The 15738-nt window shown below is 38.4% G+C and overlaps 1 protein-coding gene across 1 annotated transcript; it reads left to right on the forward strand.

Annotated features, from left to right (window-relative positions):
* Positions 1–576: 576 nt before the first annotated feature.
* On the forward strand, positions 577–2259 carry LOC133922722 (bZIP transcription factor 44-like). Its single transcript, XM_062368171.1, has one exon. The coding sequence runs from the start codon at positions 1426–1428 to the stop codon at positions 1924–1926; it is 501 nt and encodes a 166-aa protein (XP_062224155.1). The 5' UTR covers positions 577–1425; the 3' UTR covers positions 1927–2259.
* The last annotated feature ends 13479 nt before the right edge of the window (positions 2260–15738 follow it).

A 15738-nucleotide genomic window follows, 5' to 3' on the forward strand; every position in this document is an offset into this window, starting at 1 on the left:
TTATTGCGCTAGCCGATTGGTGGTTGGTAGGCAACGTCCATTCCGTTTGCAGACGATCCGTGGCTCAAGAGTGCGAGGATGTTTGCATCAGCAGCAAGAGGGCGGGCGTCTTCTCCCTGCCCACCCGGACTGGAATCGGAATCAAGGTCGCACTCCACCTGTTGTATTAAATAAGAAAAAAAACTTAATAAATTGAATTGCTCGATTAATTAAAAAATCAAATAAAAATTATAAGACAGCGAACAAACTAACTAAACTAAAATTAGAGTATCGCAGAGATGGCTTCAACTCTTAACTATCTATTTAACTAGATTAGACGTAAAATGATTGACAATATCTTGAAACAGAAAAAAACTGAATCCACCGGGAGTCTCTCCTATTCGATGCCTCAAAAAAAAAAAAGAAACAACACCAAAGACGCTGCGCTGTGGCCAGTGACCATTCCCTTTTCCAACCTCTCATGGTTCCGCCTCTTCTCCTCTTCTCCTCCGGAAACAGATTCCCACCTTCCAGCCTGCAGATTGACAGAGCGAATCCCACCTCCCTGTTCCCTCCGGCTATAAATCCCCCTGCCGTCGCTGCCCCAACCCCATTCCTTCCTCTCCTCTTCCTCTGCTCCCTCCGCTGTAGATGCGCAGGCATCTCTCTCATCGGCAGGAGGAGAGAGAAGCAGAGTGAGAAAGCTAGCTCTCAGCCAGCCACCGACCACCCCTCACCACCACAGATCGTCGAATCCGGTGCTCCAACCTCCCACCTTTATAAGCCGCTCTCTGCTCGATCGCCATCGCCCAGCTCCCACCGCCTCGCCATCGCTCTGCTTCGAGCTCTGTCGCAGGAAGGCCGGTAGCTCCGATTGGAGTGCCAATCGGAGCCAAAAAGAGAGAAAGCACATGCTGCCTTTCGTCCTAGAGTTCCTCGTTGATGTCGCCTGTGATCAGTGAGATCCTCCTCTCGGGGTTTATGATCAACTCCACACTCCGGCGCCGCACCCACCTCGTCCAGTCGTTCTCCGTCGTCTTCCTCTACTGGTTTTATGTCTTCTCATAAACTCCTCGCCCCCTTCACTCCTCTCCGTCTTCCTCTCTTCTTCGCCTCTGCCCTCTAGTAGCGTCGTCTCTCTCTGTCTGTCTGTCAATCTCATCATCGTGCTCCTCGTTCGTCGTCTCTGTTTCAGTTTGGCTAGTTTTCAAAAGTCTTTAATTCGCATGCACTTCCCTACTGCTGCTGCTACGTTCTTCTAGTAATCTAATCTTTAGAAGTGATTACGAACAAGAAGAAGGAAGTCGAGGCCAGAAAAAGAGCTTGGATTTCTTTGCTAGTTTGGTGTGGTGTTGTCTTGTGTAACAAGGAAGAAGGAATCAAGAAGGAGAGAGCTCTAAGTTCTTGCAACAAAGGGCGGTTCTTGGAAGGAACCCAGCAAGAAGAATGGCTTCCTCAAGCGGGAGCGGCATCTCGGGGTCGCTCTCGGCGGCGACGGCGGCCATCGCGGCGGCGGTGGGGACGGAGGAGGAGCTGCGCGCGCTCTTGGAGCAGCGCCGCGCCAAGCGGATGCTATCCAACCGCGAGTCCGCACGGCGGTCGCGGATGCGCAAGCAGCGCCATCTCGACGACCTCAACGCGCAGGCCGCGCAGCTCCGCCGCGAGAACGCGCACGTCGCCACCGCGCTCGGCCTCACCACGCAGGGCCTCCTCGCCGTCGACGCCGAGAACGCCGTCCTCCGCACCCAGGCCGCCGAGCTCGCTGCGCGTCTCCACTCCCTCAACGACATCCTCGTCTGCATGAACACCAACGCCGCCGCGGCCGGCGCCGCCGCCGTATCACTCACCGCGGCCGCGGCCGCCACAGACCCCTTCCTCACCTTCGACGGCGCCACCGCCTTCGACGACCTCCTGAGATCCTGCCCGGAGATGTTCCCGCTCTGCTAGCTGAAGGCTGAAGGCACCATGGTACAAAGCATCAAGGAAAAAAAATCATCTTCTTTTTTTTTTGCTTTTGGTGTTTCAGGTTAATTTACTAGCTAGTGAGAGGGAACTGAAATAAAATCAGAGGTGGTGAGCCATGAAATTTACTGTGCTGGGGTAAGCAACTGAGCACTGCACCTAACTAAGCTATTTGCTGGGATTAAGGTTAATGAACTAATTAGTAGTAAGTATCATGTGTGATTCTGAGATCTGGTCTGGTAAGTGTCATGTATTGTACTCCACCACTATGTAAGAACTGGAGCAAAGGAAGTGCCATATATATTTACAATTTACTCACTCGACCAGTGCTTTGCATTACTTTTCGCGTTGTATTAGTTGCTGTTAAATTTTCTCTCGCTTTTTTTCTAATGCCTTGGTTTTTTTACCCTGTGCCTCTGAATTATGGTGTGTTGTACATGTTTACATGCTTCCACTGGCCCTGAGTGTTGTGATGCTTTCTGACTGTCAGCTTCAGATTGGCAAGTGCTGCAGTAGCAAATCTGATGTTCATCTGCAGAAAATTCCTGTCAATATTCCTCAAGGTAGTGGGAATAACCAGAGTGATAACAGCCAGTCTTTTATGGCTGCGATAGAATGGAATAACTGCCTCAGTTTTTTTTACCTTTTTTCCTTTTTCCCTTTTGGGATTTGGTTGAGCACAGTATTGATGGCCATTGTGGAGGGAGAAAGAGATTCTCCAAATTACTCCCATTGTTCTCTCCCACTTTCAGTCACTGTGCCTTCTGTTGTTTGTTCGAGAATTTGATTGTACTCTACCAGAAGTCTACTTTCTTGTCATGACCAACACTGCTGCATCTCTTCAAGCTAATGGAAGTAGCACTAGCAGGAGTCTAGTGAGTCCTTAGTGCCATCTCATGTAGCTCAGGCTCAGCTCAGCCCACATCTCCCAGCCAGTCCCACAGCACACATATATCTCATTTCATCAGACTAACCACAGCTCACATGATATCTCTTGGTACCCACCAAACCACATGCAGCACTCTGATGATTCTGCTGCCACTCACACACACACACAAATCTGATCTTCCAGTGGCTATAACTGGAGTTGCGGATCACCAACTACTCCTAATCCCCAAATGGTCACTGACAAGTATGATTCATGATGCTCTTGTGTAGTTACTGTGGCGATACATGCATATGCAATGGAATGGACCACTGCAAATGCAATTGGTGCAATGGACCTGCCTGCTGCTAATGGACCTGGCAATACAAGCACATTGATGGAGCAGAGCCAGCTCTCATACAGTGGGGATTGCAGAGGCCATTCTGCAAAAGGGAGAGAATCAAGGCCAAGAAGGTGGTCACCCTCACCTCACCTTCTTGCAGCCCAGCCTCCACCTTTTCTCTTCTCCACCCACACAGAGGAAGAAATGTCAAGAACCACCCGGAATATTCTCCGTCTCCGGTCCGGCCGTTGTCATGGCCGGGGTGGTCGGCGGGCAGATGCGCGGACCGAAAGTCTATGGATAAGAAAGGGGTCTCATTGCCGGTTTGAGTAATTAAGAGTCACCAGCAATGTTACTTAGCTGATGTTGTAGATGTGAATGCACAAAGCTATCCTGAATTCCTGATATGAACATGATTAGTTTGAACTGTAGTGCATTTTAAATTATTCATGTGTCAAGTTTTCTTCTCCTTGGTCAAGTGAATCACCTACCCATCTTTCTGCTTGATCTGGCTAGCATGATGTTGCTTGCAGAAAGGAAATGCCCCTGGAGAATAAGAACAGTGTCGCATTCCCCGGGTAGAACCGTAGAGGGGGCGCGGTGTTTAAAAAAAGAAAGAATAAGAACAGTGGACTTTGGTTTTCTTGGTGGTAGTATCTCTCAAGATTCTTCAGGTACTCAATGGCATGGCACCAGAGTCACTGCATTACTTAATAGTACTTTAACATCAATTGGCGTGTCAAAGTTCAGTTTTTTTTTAAAAAGGTGTGGAAATTGGAGAAGAGCGAGAAGATATTTTCTCCTTGTAGTTTGTACCTTAAAACGAGTTGATTCTGTTCTTACACATCTGACACTTATATTTTACAGAAGATGAAAGGAAAGAGGAAAAGAATCTCAATTGCGGTGATTGTTGCTTTTGGATCAGTGTCACTTGAGTCCAAAGGTAGGTTCATGCATTACACATGAGGCTACTGAAGCAGCAGTCTGCAATGGTGGTTAGAACTTGACAAGGCTTTGTTCCAAAAGATACAATCAGTGGCCAGGAGGCTAGGGAAATTCCATTCTTTTGTAGAATTGACAGATTTGCATTTTACATATTTGCAGAGAAATATTGTTCAAAAATATGAAAAAAGAACAGAATCATTTTTCTGTAAAATGGTTCTGCACCACAAACATGACCAAAAGCCTAGAAATATCTTATCTGGAGATGCAAAGTTTATGCAGAATAAACGCTTTAAAAACATGAAAGAAAATTTGGCAACCAAATACGAACCAGAATAAATGTCGCCTTAACAGCTCTCCATAGAACAAAAGGCATAATTGTATCACACAAAGCGTGCTAAATGCAGGATAAGACATTTCTCATCAATGATAGGAATTTCTTAGCAGTAGATTAGTAATTCAGATCTTACCAAATCATGGTGATTAGTGCAAACACGATCTATCACGCAGAGATATGGTCTGAAAAAAAAAAATGATCTCCTGTTTCTTTCTCGCAGAAACCAAGGCACTTTTCAATTACCTCGGCAGAATTGTACTTGTGTCCAATTGAATACTGCTTATGATCATGGGTTATGCATGCATTAGTCTGCTTGTGTTGTCTCCTAAGCCCATGTGGCCGGTGATGCCTTGTGCTTAGCACTCATATGGGGAGGGTTGGAGACAAAGGCTGCTGTGTTCATGTTCAGTCACATTGCTCCATCAGTACTGGAACAGTACCCCAGATTACATTCAGTCATTGTTATCTGAAACTTTTGAAGGACTAGTACTTTGATTTAGCATTTTTGTAGGTGCATAAGATGCAATGTATAAAGGATTTCTGCGTGAAGCTTATATCACGATTAGGTTTTTTTTTCTTTGAAGAAAAAAAATATCGCAATTCGGTAGATTTATAATAGATTCGGAGTTGCATTTTGTTAGATTTTTCAAACAGAAACACGCAAGGAACAAGTTCTTGAACCTGATATGAACCATGCTTTATAAAGTAGATCCTCAGTTAATCCTCATGTATAACTGCACCACAGTACCAGATGCTGAATTCTGACGAATTTCAGAGACATTCCCGAAGAGCATAAAGCGCACAGATTAAAAATTCGGAACCTGGACCATTTGATTCTACCTAAGAATTGTATAGACAATTGGCAGAATCTGATTACATTTGTCTGCTTCCCTTGCATTCCATGTTGCAGCGGGATTTATCTAAAAAAAATGTTGCAGCGGGTAACCATCGGCAACAGAGAAATATGCGTGGTCGGCCTGCTTTATTGTTGTTTTTGGAACACCTTTTCTGCAAATGGAAAAGATAAAACCAAATAATGTACACATTCACATGCACATTGCCTCTTGCCTTTGTACCAGATGTAGCTGATCCTGCATACATACTGCTCTGTAAAGCAGCCATGCTCCTCTCAACTTAGGGCATCTCTAGCAGTGGAGGTATCCAGTACTACAACGTTGCAGAGAGAGTATGTAGTTGTAATTTTGCCGGTTACTGTATCAGCACGCAACGCTGTTCATAGGGATGACAATAGGTTCGGAGCGAGAAAAACACTGTAGTAGTACTGTTACTAAGGCTGATAATGGGTCCGAAGGGAGGAAAAGAGTAGTAGAAGGTAAGAAATATGGTAGTTATTGAAGATGAAAAAAATAAGAGATACTGTAATAGTGATAGGGGATGCTGTAATAGTATTTTGAGAATAAAAATTTGAGATAGCTGCTAGAGATAGCCTTATACACTACCTTGTTGGTTTGTTACCCTTTTCTTTTTTGCACATTAGCACATGGTTTTGAAACGCTATGTGAGCAAAATGAAAGGCGAAAAGGTGGCATTATTGCGCCGATGCATGATGAAAGAGCCTGTCATGATCACTGTGTGAAGGCTAGGTTTTGTTTCTAATGTTCAGGGGGGCAATGGACCGGCGAAAGCTGGCTGTTGCAATGCCATAAGCATTCGTTGCAATGTGCATTCATGGAAGGTGAAGGTTGGGGTAGGAACTTACTTGTAAGGGTAAGAAGTGGCTTAGGTGCTCCTCACACACATCTGGAGACCAACCATTGGGATTATGGCCCGTGACTGGATGCACAAAGTGCAGGAAAACAAAGTACAAAGATCAAGTCCTAATAACAAGAATACTTTTACCTTCCTGAAAGGTTATTCATATAAACATGGTATTTTTAGCAATAAAGTTAATGTGTTCTGACAGTAGTTGCTCTTCACATTCTTAAAAAGAAAGGATTTCGCATATCAGGGTTTGTTGGGATGACATGGTTGCGTATAATTTTAGTTGTATTTAGCACAATTATCCAACCTTTTTGTGTATTTGAAGATTCTGTGTATCTATATATTGGATGCGACTACCATTGCCTAATTCATACTAGTATAATGCATATGCTAACGCTACGGCGATATTTGGTAATGCAAATAAAACAACTAAAAGGCGATATATGTTTTGGTAATTAAGTATAGAATGAGATAGATTTAAGATTCAAGCAAAAAAAAGAATAATACAGAGAGTTATTATATTGTTAATACATAGCCACATGCGTAAAATAATATTGCAACTTTTGTATCTTTTGAAACCATCTAAATTCTGATGCACATAACAAATTTCTATATAACTTTAGGAATATTGTCTTTAAATTTATTCTCATTGTACTTCAATATGTCTATCAAGAACTTAGTCCTCAGCATATTCTCATCCTGTACATACATTATTACGGATCAAAACATTAATTATATAATGGTATGGACAAGTACTAAATAAACGAGAGTACTCCAGATGTTGTAGCCAAGATCCATTCGTTAAATGGATTGAATGACAGATAGTTCACCTGGAAAAGTGAATCACACATATTTATGAACAGAAATCAATCCATGAAACATGACAAGGCTGAAATAATTAAAAAAATAGCAATTTTACAAAAGCAAAATGCTAGGTTTGCATAAGTATCAGTGCATCACCATTGCCTAATCACAAGGGAGGGGAAGATATATCTGAATCTTGTGTGTAGGGTCATATTGCCATTCAGCTCAAAACCCACAAAATTAACAAGCAATTCTCTCTGGGTCTTGTTCCGCGTAGCTTTGACAATTTCTTATCCAACATCAACCGAAAAGAGTGAAAATGGAATCATAGTGGATCATAGTCTGAACAGAGAAAAATTAAATTAAAAGCACAAACCGCCATACGTTTAAGAAATTCAAATTGGTGCACACACTGATGGATTTTTCTGTTGATGACAGCACCGATTACAGACAAATGCATCGAGCAACCATAAATAGGGAATAATGATACATTACAGGTCTTGTTGAACAAGAGAAATGATAAGGTTTGACACAGCCAATCCAAGGCCATACAACTACCTCAGCTAAAAGTAATAAAGGCTCCAGCTTATAGACAATCAGAGCTAACTAAACCCAAAGTAAGAACTCATTTCAATATCCATCAAACTATAATGGCCAGTCCGGCAATCTTCTACACACACGTACCCATTATTCCGCCAAATCCACCACCACTCCTAGGTGTTCTGCAGAACAGACCAAACATCCAGTCAATAGCACATTGTATAGCTTGGTTAGCAAATTCTATAGCTCAATTTAATCAACAAATTGGACAAGTTGGTTAACACCACTATAGGCCATGGATAAATCCCATTAAAAATGCAAAGATTTTAGGCCACTAAAAATGATTGGTGGATGGTTCAACAATGTCATGTAAATTATATGAATCTTACATGTACAAGAAGTTCAGCGAGAACCTAACTGACAACCAAATTTGCTAATGTGTATCCAGTAGACGCAGTTATGATACCTATAGTTGATTTAGGACAGATTCAATTCTCCTTTCACCACAATAGGACAAGATAATGATCATATAAGACTTATGTACTACTAGAGCAATGCATATTGACCCGGTGCAAAAAGAAAAAATTATATCAACCCACCTGAGGCAGAATTAGCATTTTGACTTGGAGATCCAGGTTGGAGCTCCATGTTCTGAGTATCATAGTGAAATTTTTTGGTTTGTCAATGCCGATCACCACAAAGCACTGACAGGTGAGATAATCATCCAATAGTAGGGCATCACTTCTTGAACCGCTGATCAGAACCACTGGCCGCTACAGTAGGGCATCAGCAGCGGCCGCTACAGCAACCACAGCCTCCATCTCAACCACCCTCACCGCCGCCTTCGCTTGCTGCGCGCTCCGTCACAGCGGCCTAGCCGACTCGAGCCCGGGACTGACCCTCCGCTTCTTCTCCGCCGTCATCTAGGGCTCGATTTCTCCATTCGGCGACCCACCCCCTGCGGGGACCGCCAGCGAGGGGGACTCCTCGTCCCCGCGCCGTTGCTTCTTCGGGCGCCTCCCAGTGGCATCCCACGGCGGCGTTTGTTGCAACGCCAGCAGCATCGGGGGACCATATTGAGCATCGATCACCCTAAGAAAGTATCCTGCTGCCAAGTCAAATGGTCACACATGCCATGGTCTCAATACGAGTGATAGAAGAATCTAACCAATGAAACGAAATAGCTGGAACTTTAACACACCATTTGTGATGTCCCAGATAAATGCTGCAGAGCAAATAAAAAATCAAGTTAACCAAATCAAAATGGGTTGTACAACAATGTTATTTTGGTGAATGTTTACATTCACTTCTTCACATAGGTTTTTCAATTAGTAGCACACTAGCGTATCAACCTGTGCGATTGCACAGGCTAAAAATTTAGCATACAACTGAATTTTAGATATTTGTGTTAATAATAATTGTATGCTAAGATACATCAGCTATTTATATTTAAATATTAGAATATAAAATATAAATGTAATTTTTATTTATAATATTGAAATCATATTTATTATTTGTGAATAGATCTAATTTATAATTTTCATTTTATGTGTTATGCACATTGATTTTTATTTGTTTCTTGATTTTTTGAAATTATTATTATTTTTAATATTGTCACCGTATCTCATATTATTTTTTTGAGATACATTATAAATTCTTTGATATTACTTTTATGTGATAATCCGTAATATGTTTGCGTTCTGTTGTTTTAATTTTGTAATATCTGATTACACGTATATTTAATTGGTATATTTTAATTGATTTGGAAAAGTGTGTTTATTGCTAACGTAACTAAGTTGGAGTTTGCTAACGTAACCTTGTTAGACAAAGGATATCTATAAAAAAAAAGGAAAGATCAGGAAGTAAGTAGTCTTAGAGTTGGACTCTGATTTGTTTTTTAATCTTTTGTTTCTTCTGGTTGTTGATCTATGGTTACAGTTAGTCAATCAATCAATTTGACGGTCGGATGTTTTACTTTTTTATGAGAATTTCTAGATTTTTCTAGGATTAATGTGGAGGCACCAAAAGGAGCCTCCAATTAGTAAATATAAGATGCAGAATAATAATAAAATAAGCAATGCAAATTCATTAGCCAACATGATGAACTGATATACTTTATGAAGGCGAAGTTTCATTTTAACCACAAGTTGATGAGAATGACTTGTAAACTCTAGAATGCATGCTCATTCCTCACTTGTCCAAAAGTCATTGATCACAAATACGTTGTTATGATCAATTTTGCTAGTTACTGTTGAGTATATATTAAAAAAGGACAAAAAAGGCTTGCTTTTGCAACACTATGACTACAACATCTTCAATGATGATACTTTGTCATATATGGTTTAAACTAAAAGAATAGTAATGATGAAGATTGTCAATCCTTGAACAGATATATATCACCTATTCACTGTCATTGTTTCATTACTACCAAGAATGACAGGAACAACATACATCCTTGTGGACCATCGATGAGCCTCTTATGAATTCTACACGACCTTACAAACTAAGCGAACATCACTCAATTTGGGATATTTTGAAGCACATAATTATGTATGAACTATTCCCTGATACCAATATCTAAACCTCATAGCAAGCATTCCAGCTAGAAATAGAAGAAGAAAAGGTAAACTGATCCAATACATATGGTTTTTCTGATAACTCTATTCTACCATGTCTGAATCGAATGCACCAGTATTATTTTTCAGTCATGAAAAATAGGCTATAGTATTCTCGTTTATTGTTATATTGATACCAGAAATTATCTAGTATGCATTCTTGGACTTCATTTAGGATTATATGATCCTTGTGCTTAAATTTATATGAATTTGGCGAAAATATTCTGAGCTTATTTTCAACTCCAAAACTGAAAGATTCAAACCCGCTCAAATTCATGGATCTCTTCATACCTGCAAAATAGATGATCGCGAAAATAGGTCAGGCAACTTATTATCCTTTCCTTTTATATGTTCAAAAATAACTTTATAGCCATTTCCAGTAATAACATCTTCAAACAAAACCCATCTTCTAGTAGAACTCTTCTTACTATTGATTTGATTATAATATCTACATATTGCTTCACAGTCTGTTCTAACTGTAAATTCTCTAAATCCTAAATATAATCGGAAAGAATTTATTGCATATATTATTGCTAATATTTCTCTATCAGTATTATTTACAGTTTTTAGTTTGTAACTTCATGAAGCATACCTACATATTTTTTCTTCTGCTTTTGGTGAATATTTATTAGGTTTTTGTTTTAATATAGCGCACAACCTTCTTTAGAGGCATCAGTTTCGATAATAAAATAATTATCATCTAAAGGTAATTCTAACGGTTTTAAGTCCTTAACTTTTTCCTTTATCAATTTTACTATACAATACAGAAGATGATATACCTGAAGACACCAATAATCGAAGGCATTCAGATGAAGATGAAGACACCAATAAGTGAAGGCACTCAGGCAGAAGCAAACAAATGACATCTTCACGTGGGTTCACGTGAAAACAAACGAAAGACACCTTCATGTGGGTTCACGTGGTTTTCACGCTCTGGCAGACGGTAGGCGAATATATTCCAGGGCTATGTGATTCCTGACTATTATCTAGGCAAATTTAAATAAGGAGGAAAGAGACCCTCTTGCGGCTATAAAAGGCAGCTTCAGGCACCAGACACGACCACCAGCCTTCAAGCATCCTCCAGAGTAGAGCGAGAGCATCCATAGCACTCTCTCATTCCTAGTAATAGTCCACTTGTAAAATAGGCTATATTGAAGAAGGAAGTTGTGCTACCACCTCTGTAAGGTAATCCTCCGTTTGTAAGTAAGTTTTTGGGGTTCCCGAAAGGGAAAACCATTTGTAAGCTATGCTTATGGAAATGAAGTAGTGTTGTCTTTGAAAATCCCTTGGTCTTCTAGTTTGTCTATATGAGATGAGTTTTTATGCTATGTACCCTATAGGAGAAACCTCTTCGGTAGTTCTCAGGTAATCCCTGCATCTGGCATAGCCATAATAGGGGAAGAAGAACTCTGTGTCCGTAGAGAAGTGTTCCCTTCGGGTGGAACTACCTGGGGTGACAATATAAACTTATCACATATATACATGACTAGGGATATCCAGGGAAAGCTTTGCTACTTCTGAAATAAGCTAGCAATAAGAACGGTGAGTATCGAGTAAGATTTTTACGACTATTTTGCAACCGGCTGATTTGTTGGTTTCGCCAATCTGCAAAGATCCTAAATAGCATCACTAAATACCATTGAATCAAAAGAGGTCACTTTCAATATTAAATATTTTATTATTATTGTTACTATTCAAAATAGTATTTTAATAATAAAAAATCAACTCTTTACTGTTCACGCGGTGTGCAAACACTACTAAATAGTACCTAAATAGTACCAAATAGTATCTAAATAGTACTTCTTGAATAAAGAATTGCACACAGAATAATATCTGAATAGTAATTCCAGAGGACGAGTTAATACTATATCCTTACACCGTCCCGCGATTAAGATTATTAGTGAATAGTAAATCGAATTTGAATAGTAAAATAAAAAATAATTTTTAGAAATCGAATTTTATTTTTAGCTATCATATAATATTGGTATCAGAGCCTGGTCATCATTGAAAAATTAAAATATCTAAATTTAGAAGTCAGTACAGGAAAGGTTATTAATATAAAGGATAACATTAATATTCGGTGCAGACTCAATTCCTCTGAAGAGCATAGTTGGCATTCTTCTCATAGTCAATTAAATCTAATTGTAGTCTTATTGCAAAACTTTTATATAACTTGGGGTAAAAGAAAAGACGGCTTGGACTTAAAATTAGAAAGATTATATAAAGAACACAAGCAGTTAGAAGAAAATATTCTCTTATACATAACAAAATAATTTTGGCTTTACAAATCTTAGGAGAAAATAAGACCGAGCAAAATAAATCAATTCAAAATAGTGATTACATTAAAGAAGAAGTTACTTTGTTATACGAAAAACTAGACTCTTTGCTGTTGCTAGATAAGCTATCTGATGAAAAGGAAGTTATAAAGAAATTCAAAGAATCGAAATCTTTATATCAAGATTTAGTTAATATTAAAAGGCTACTAGAAGAAGTAAAGATCTTGGTTCTCTCATAAATATATGACAGAATATAAACAAGCTTTAAGAGAAACAGAAAAATATTTAGTTGATCCTGTTGGTTTTTCTTATTACGAATCACCTAAAGAAGACTCTAAGATTATAATAAGGCAGAATAATACCATTCTACAGTTGCTGATCCAGATTTTAAATAGAATCAATATAGAAGAAAACAACAAAGAGATCGTTTTGTCTTCGTTCAGAATAGTTGCATCCACTAAGGCTATAAACTCACAAAGATGGACATATCTAAAAGCTTCGTCAAAAGCTAGTGAACCAAGATACAAGATCCTTAACTTTAATGGATAGGCTAAAGGGTAAAAGTGAGAATATAGATAACCTAGAAGAAGTCATAGATATAGAAAAGGACCTTGAAAGATATCAAAAGGATACTTTAAGAAAAATAAAGCCTCAATAATTTTATCAAATGGGAATGTTCGAAAGTAAGAATGGGTTATACAGAATATTTAAAGAAGTAGAGTTAAGTATTTTGACATAACCAGTAGAATTAAGAGTTGTTAGTAAGCAGTTTGAAAATGATTTAAAATACTCAGGTTACAAGTATATTCACCAAGGTATGTATATCATAGGAATTAAGGGCATAACAAGGAAGAAATTAGGAACAAAGGTGCTAATAACATTATTAGATAAAAGATGGGATACAGTAAATAAAGCCGCATTAGGTTTCTTAGAAGGAAATATGAATGAAAATAAATTAATAACTTATATAGCTCCAGACTTGATGATGCCTATAAAAGAATTTATAGAAAAAATGAGCTTTGGTTTCCAGACCAAAGGATATGAAGAATTCAAGGGAACAAACTTATTAGTAAGTATAGAATTCATTGGAAGGTTAACTAATAGAAGTAGAACCAGATATAAAGTAAATGTCAACGATGTAATTGAAAGCATGCAGTCAAGGGGAATAAAGTTTATGATCCCTTTAAAGATAGACTCCGAAGTAAGAGCAGGAGAAGAATGGAATATAAGTGAGTTAATAGAAAGTAAAACTTTAAAATAACCCGAAAATTATATAAGTTACCAAAATTGCAAAGGCAATACTAGTATTAGATTTATAAATTATAAGTCAAGAGACTTAGATGATTTAGATTCGGTTATATTAGAACAAGATATTGAAGATAATAGGAGGCACAGTGTATCTGAATTTATGGAAGAACTAGATTTAGATACTGAAATAAAATATTATGAAGAAAAATTAAAACAAATATCCGTAGAATATAATAACGCTATGACAAGTGAATGGCCGGCGCTAAGGGACAAAGAACTTTATTTCTATAGAGAACTGTCAAGGTTAAGAAAGCTAAAAAGAGATAAGGAATTAAGTACAGAAAGCTCAGAAAGTAACAAATATATAAACAAACGAAGTGAAGAAAGCGCAAAAGAGGTCGATAACAAAGATAAGCAAATAGCTAATAATAAACCTGCAAGTGAAGATGAGCAGTGGGATATAAATGATAAATTATTATTAGAAAGCTATGAAGAAGAAGACGAGCTAAATAATGAATTATACGCTGAAGATGACGCTTATGATACGTCAAAACAATATAAGGATTTTATAGACTCCTTAGATGATGTAGGGTTGCATAATTTAGAAAACGCAATGGAAGCTATGGAAGTAGACATAGGAAAAGGGAAAAGGAGAAGATATGGTGAAAGTTCGGTAAAGAATGAAGGGGAAATGGAGAGACCATCTAGAGTATCCGGAAGATGGCCTCCAGAGAAAGAAGATTATCCTTATAATTATATTCCAAGACAATATACATACATGGGTTCTAAGAGAAGAGAATTTGAAAAGACTGTAAAGTTTCAAAATCATAAGAGTGATGGTGCGATACTAAATCTAGCAGCACATGATCCTATTGATTGGCCTAATATCATAAGTATATGGAAAGGTTTGATAGTTTAGAAATACATACAAAATCAACATAACATAGGAAATAAAGTAGAAGATATGATAACCTATTTAGAAATATTTTTAGGAGGATCAGCGAAGGTTCTATGGGAACAATGGGTAGAAAATAACCCTAACCTTTATGAAGAATTGAAAAGAGCAGGCAGCAACCCAAATAATTTTGCAAACATAATATCAAACATTATAATAATATAGACATTCAGAAAAAAAAATAGTAGCACATACAGAATAATAACAAAATAAGCAATGCAAATTCATTAGCCAACATGATGAACTGATATACTTTATGAAGGCAAAGTTTCACTTTAACCACAAGTTGATGAGAATGATGTGTAAACTCTAGAATGCATGCTCATTCCTCACTTGTCCAAAAGTCATTGATCACAAATAGGTTGTTATGATCAATTTTGCTAGTTACTGTTGAGTATATATTAAAAAAGGACAAAAAAGGCTTGCTTTTGCAACACTATGACTACAACATCTTCAATGATGATACTTTGTCATATATGGTTTAAACTAAAAGAATAGTAATGATGAAGATTGTCAATCCTTGAACAGATATATATCACCTATTCACTGTCATTGTTTCATTACTACCAAGAATGACAGGAACAACATACATCCTTGTGGACCATCGATGAGCCTCTTATGAATTCTACACGACCTTACAAACTAAGCGAACATCACTCAATTTGGGATATTTTGAAGCACATAATTATGTATGAAGTATTCCCTGATACCAATATCTAAACCTCATAGCAAGCATTCCAGCTAGAAATAGAAGAAGAAAAGGTAAACTGATCCAATACATATGGTTTTTCTGATAACTCTATTCTACCATGTCTGAACCGAATGCACCAGTATTATTTTTCAGTCATGAACCTATCAACTTAGAAATAGATGGTAAGTGATCTAACATACAGGGCAAAACGATAAGATTAAAAATTCAGTTCTCCCATTGGATTCTCTCATCATGCATGGGTTTAGCAGTAAATCAGGAAAATGGATATATAGACACACACACATACGGCGAGGCTATTTTACGCCTATACGCAGTTGCTATTCGCACTGCGCATATCTCCCAGTTACAATCCGAAACACTGTGAGTTACAACTTGTTAGGTGGACCAGTTACAACTTCACGTCCAGAAATGCATAATTGCAACATGAGAAGCTAACAC

Source organism: Phragmites australis, chromosome 6 (assembly GCF_958298935.1).
Source record: "Phragmites australis chromosome 6, lpPhrAust1.1, whole genome shotgun sequence".
NCBI lineage: Eukaryota > Viridiplantae > Streptophyta > Magnoliopsida > Poales > Poaceae > Phragmites > Phragmites australis.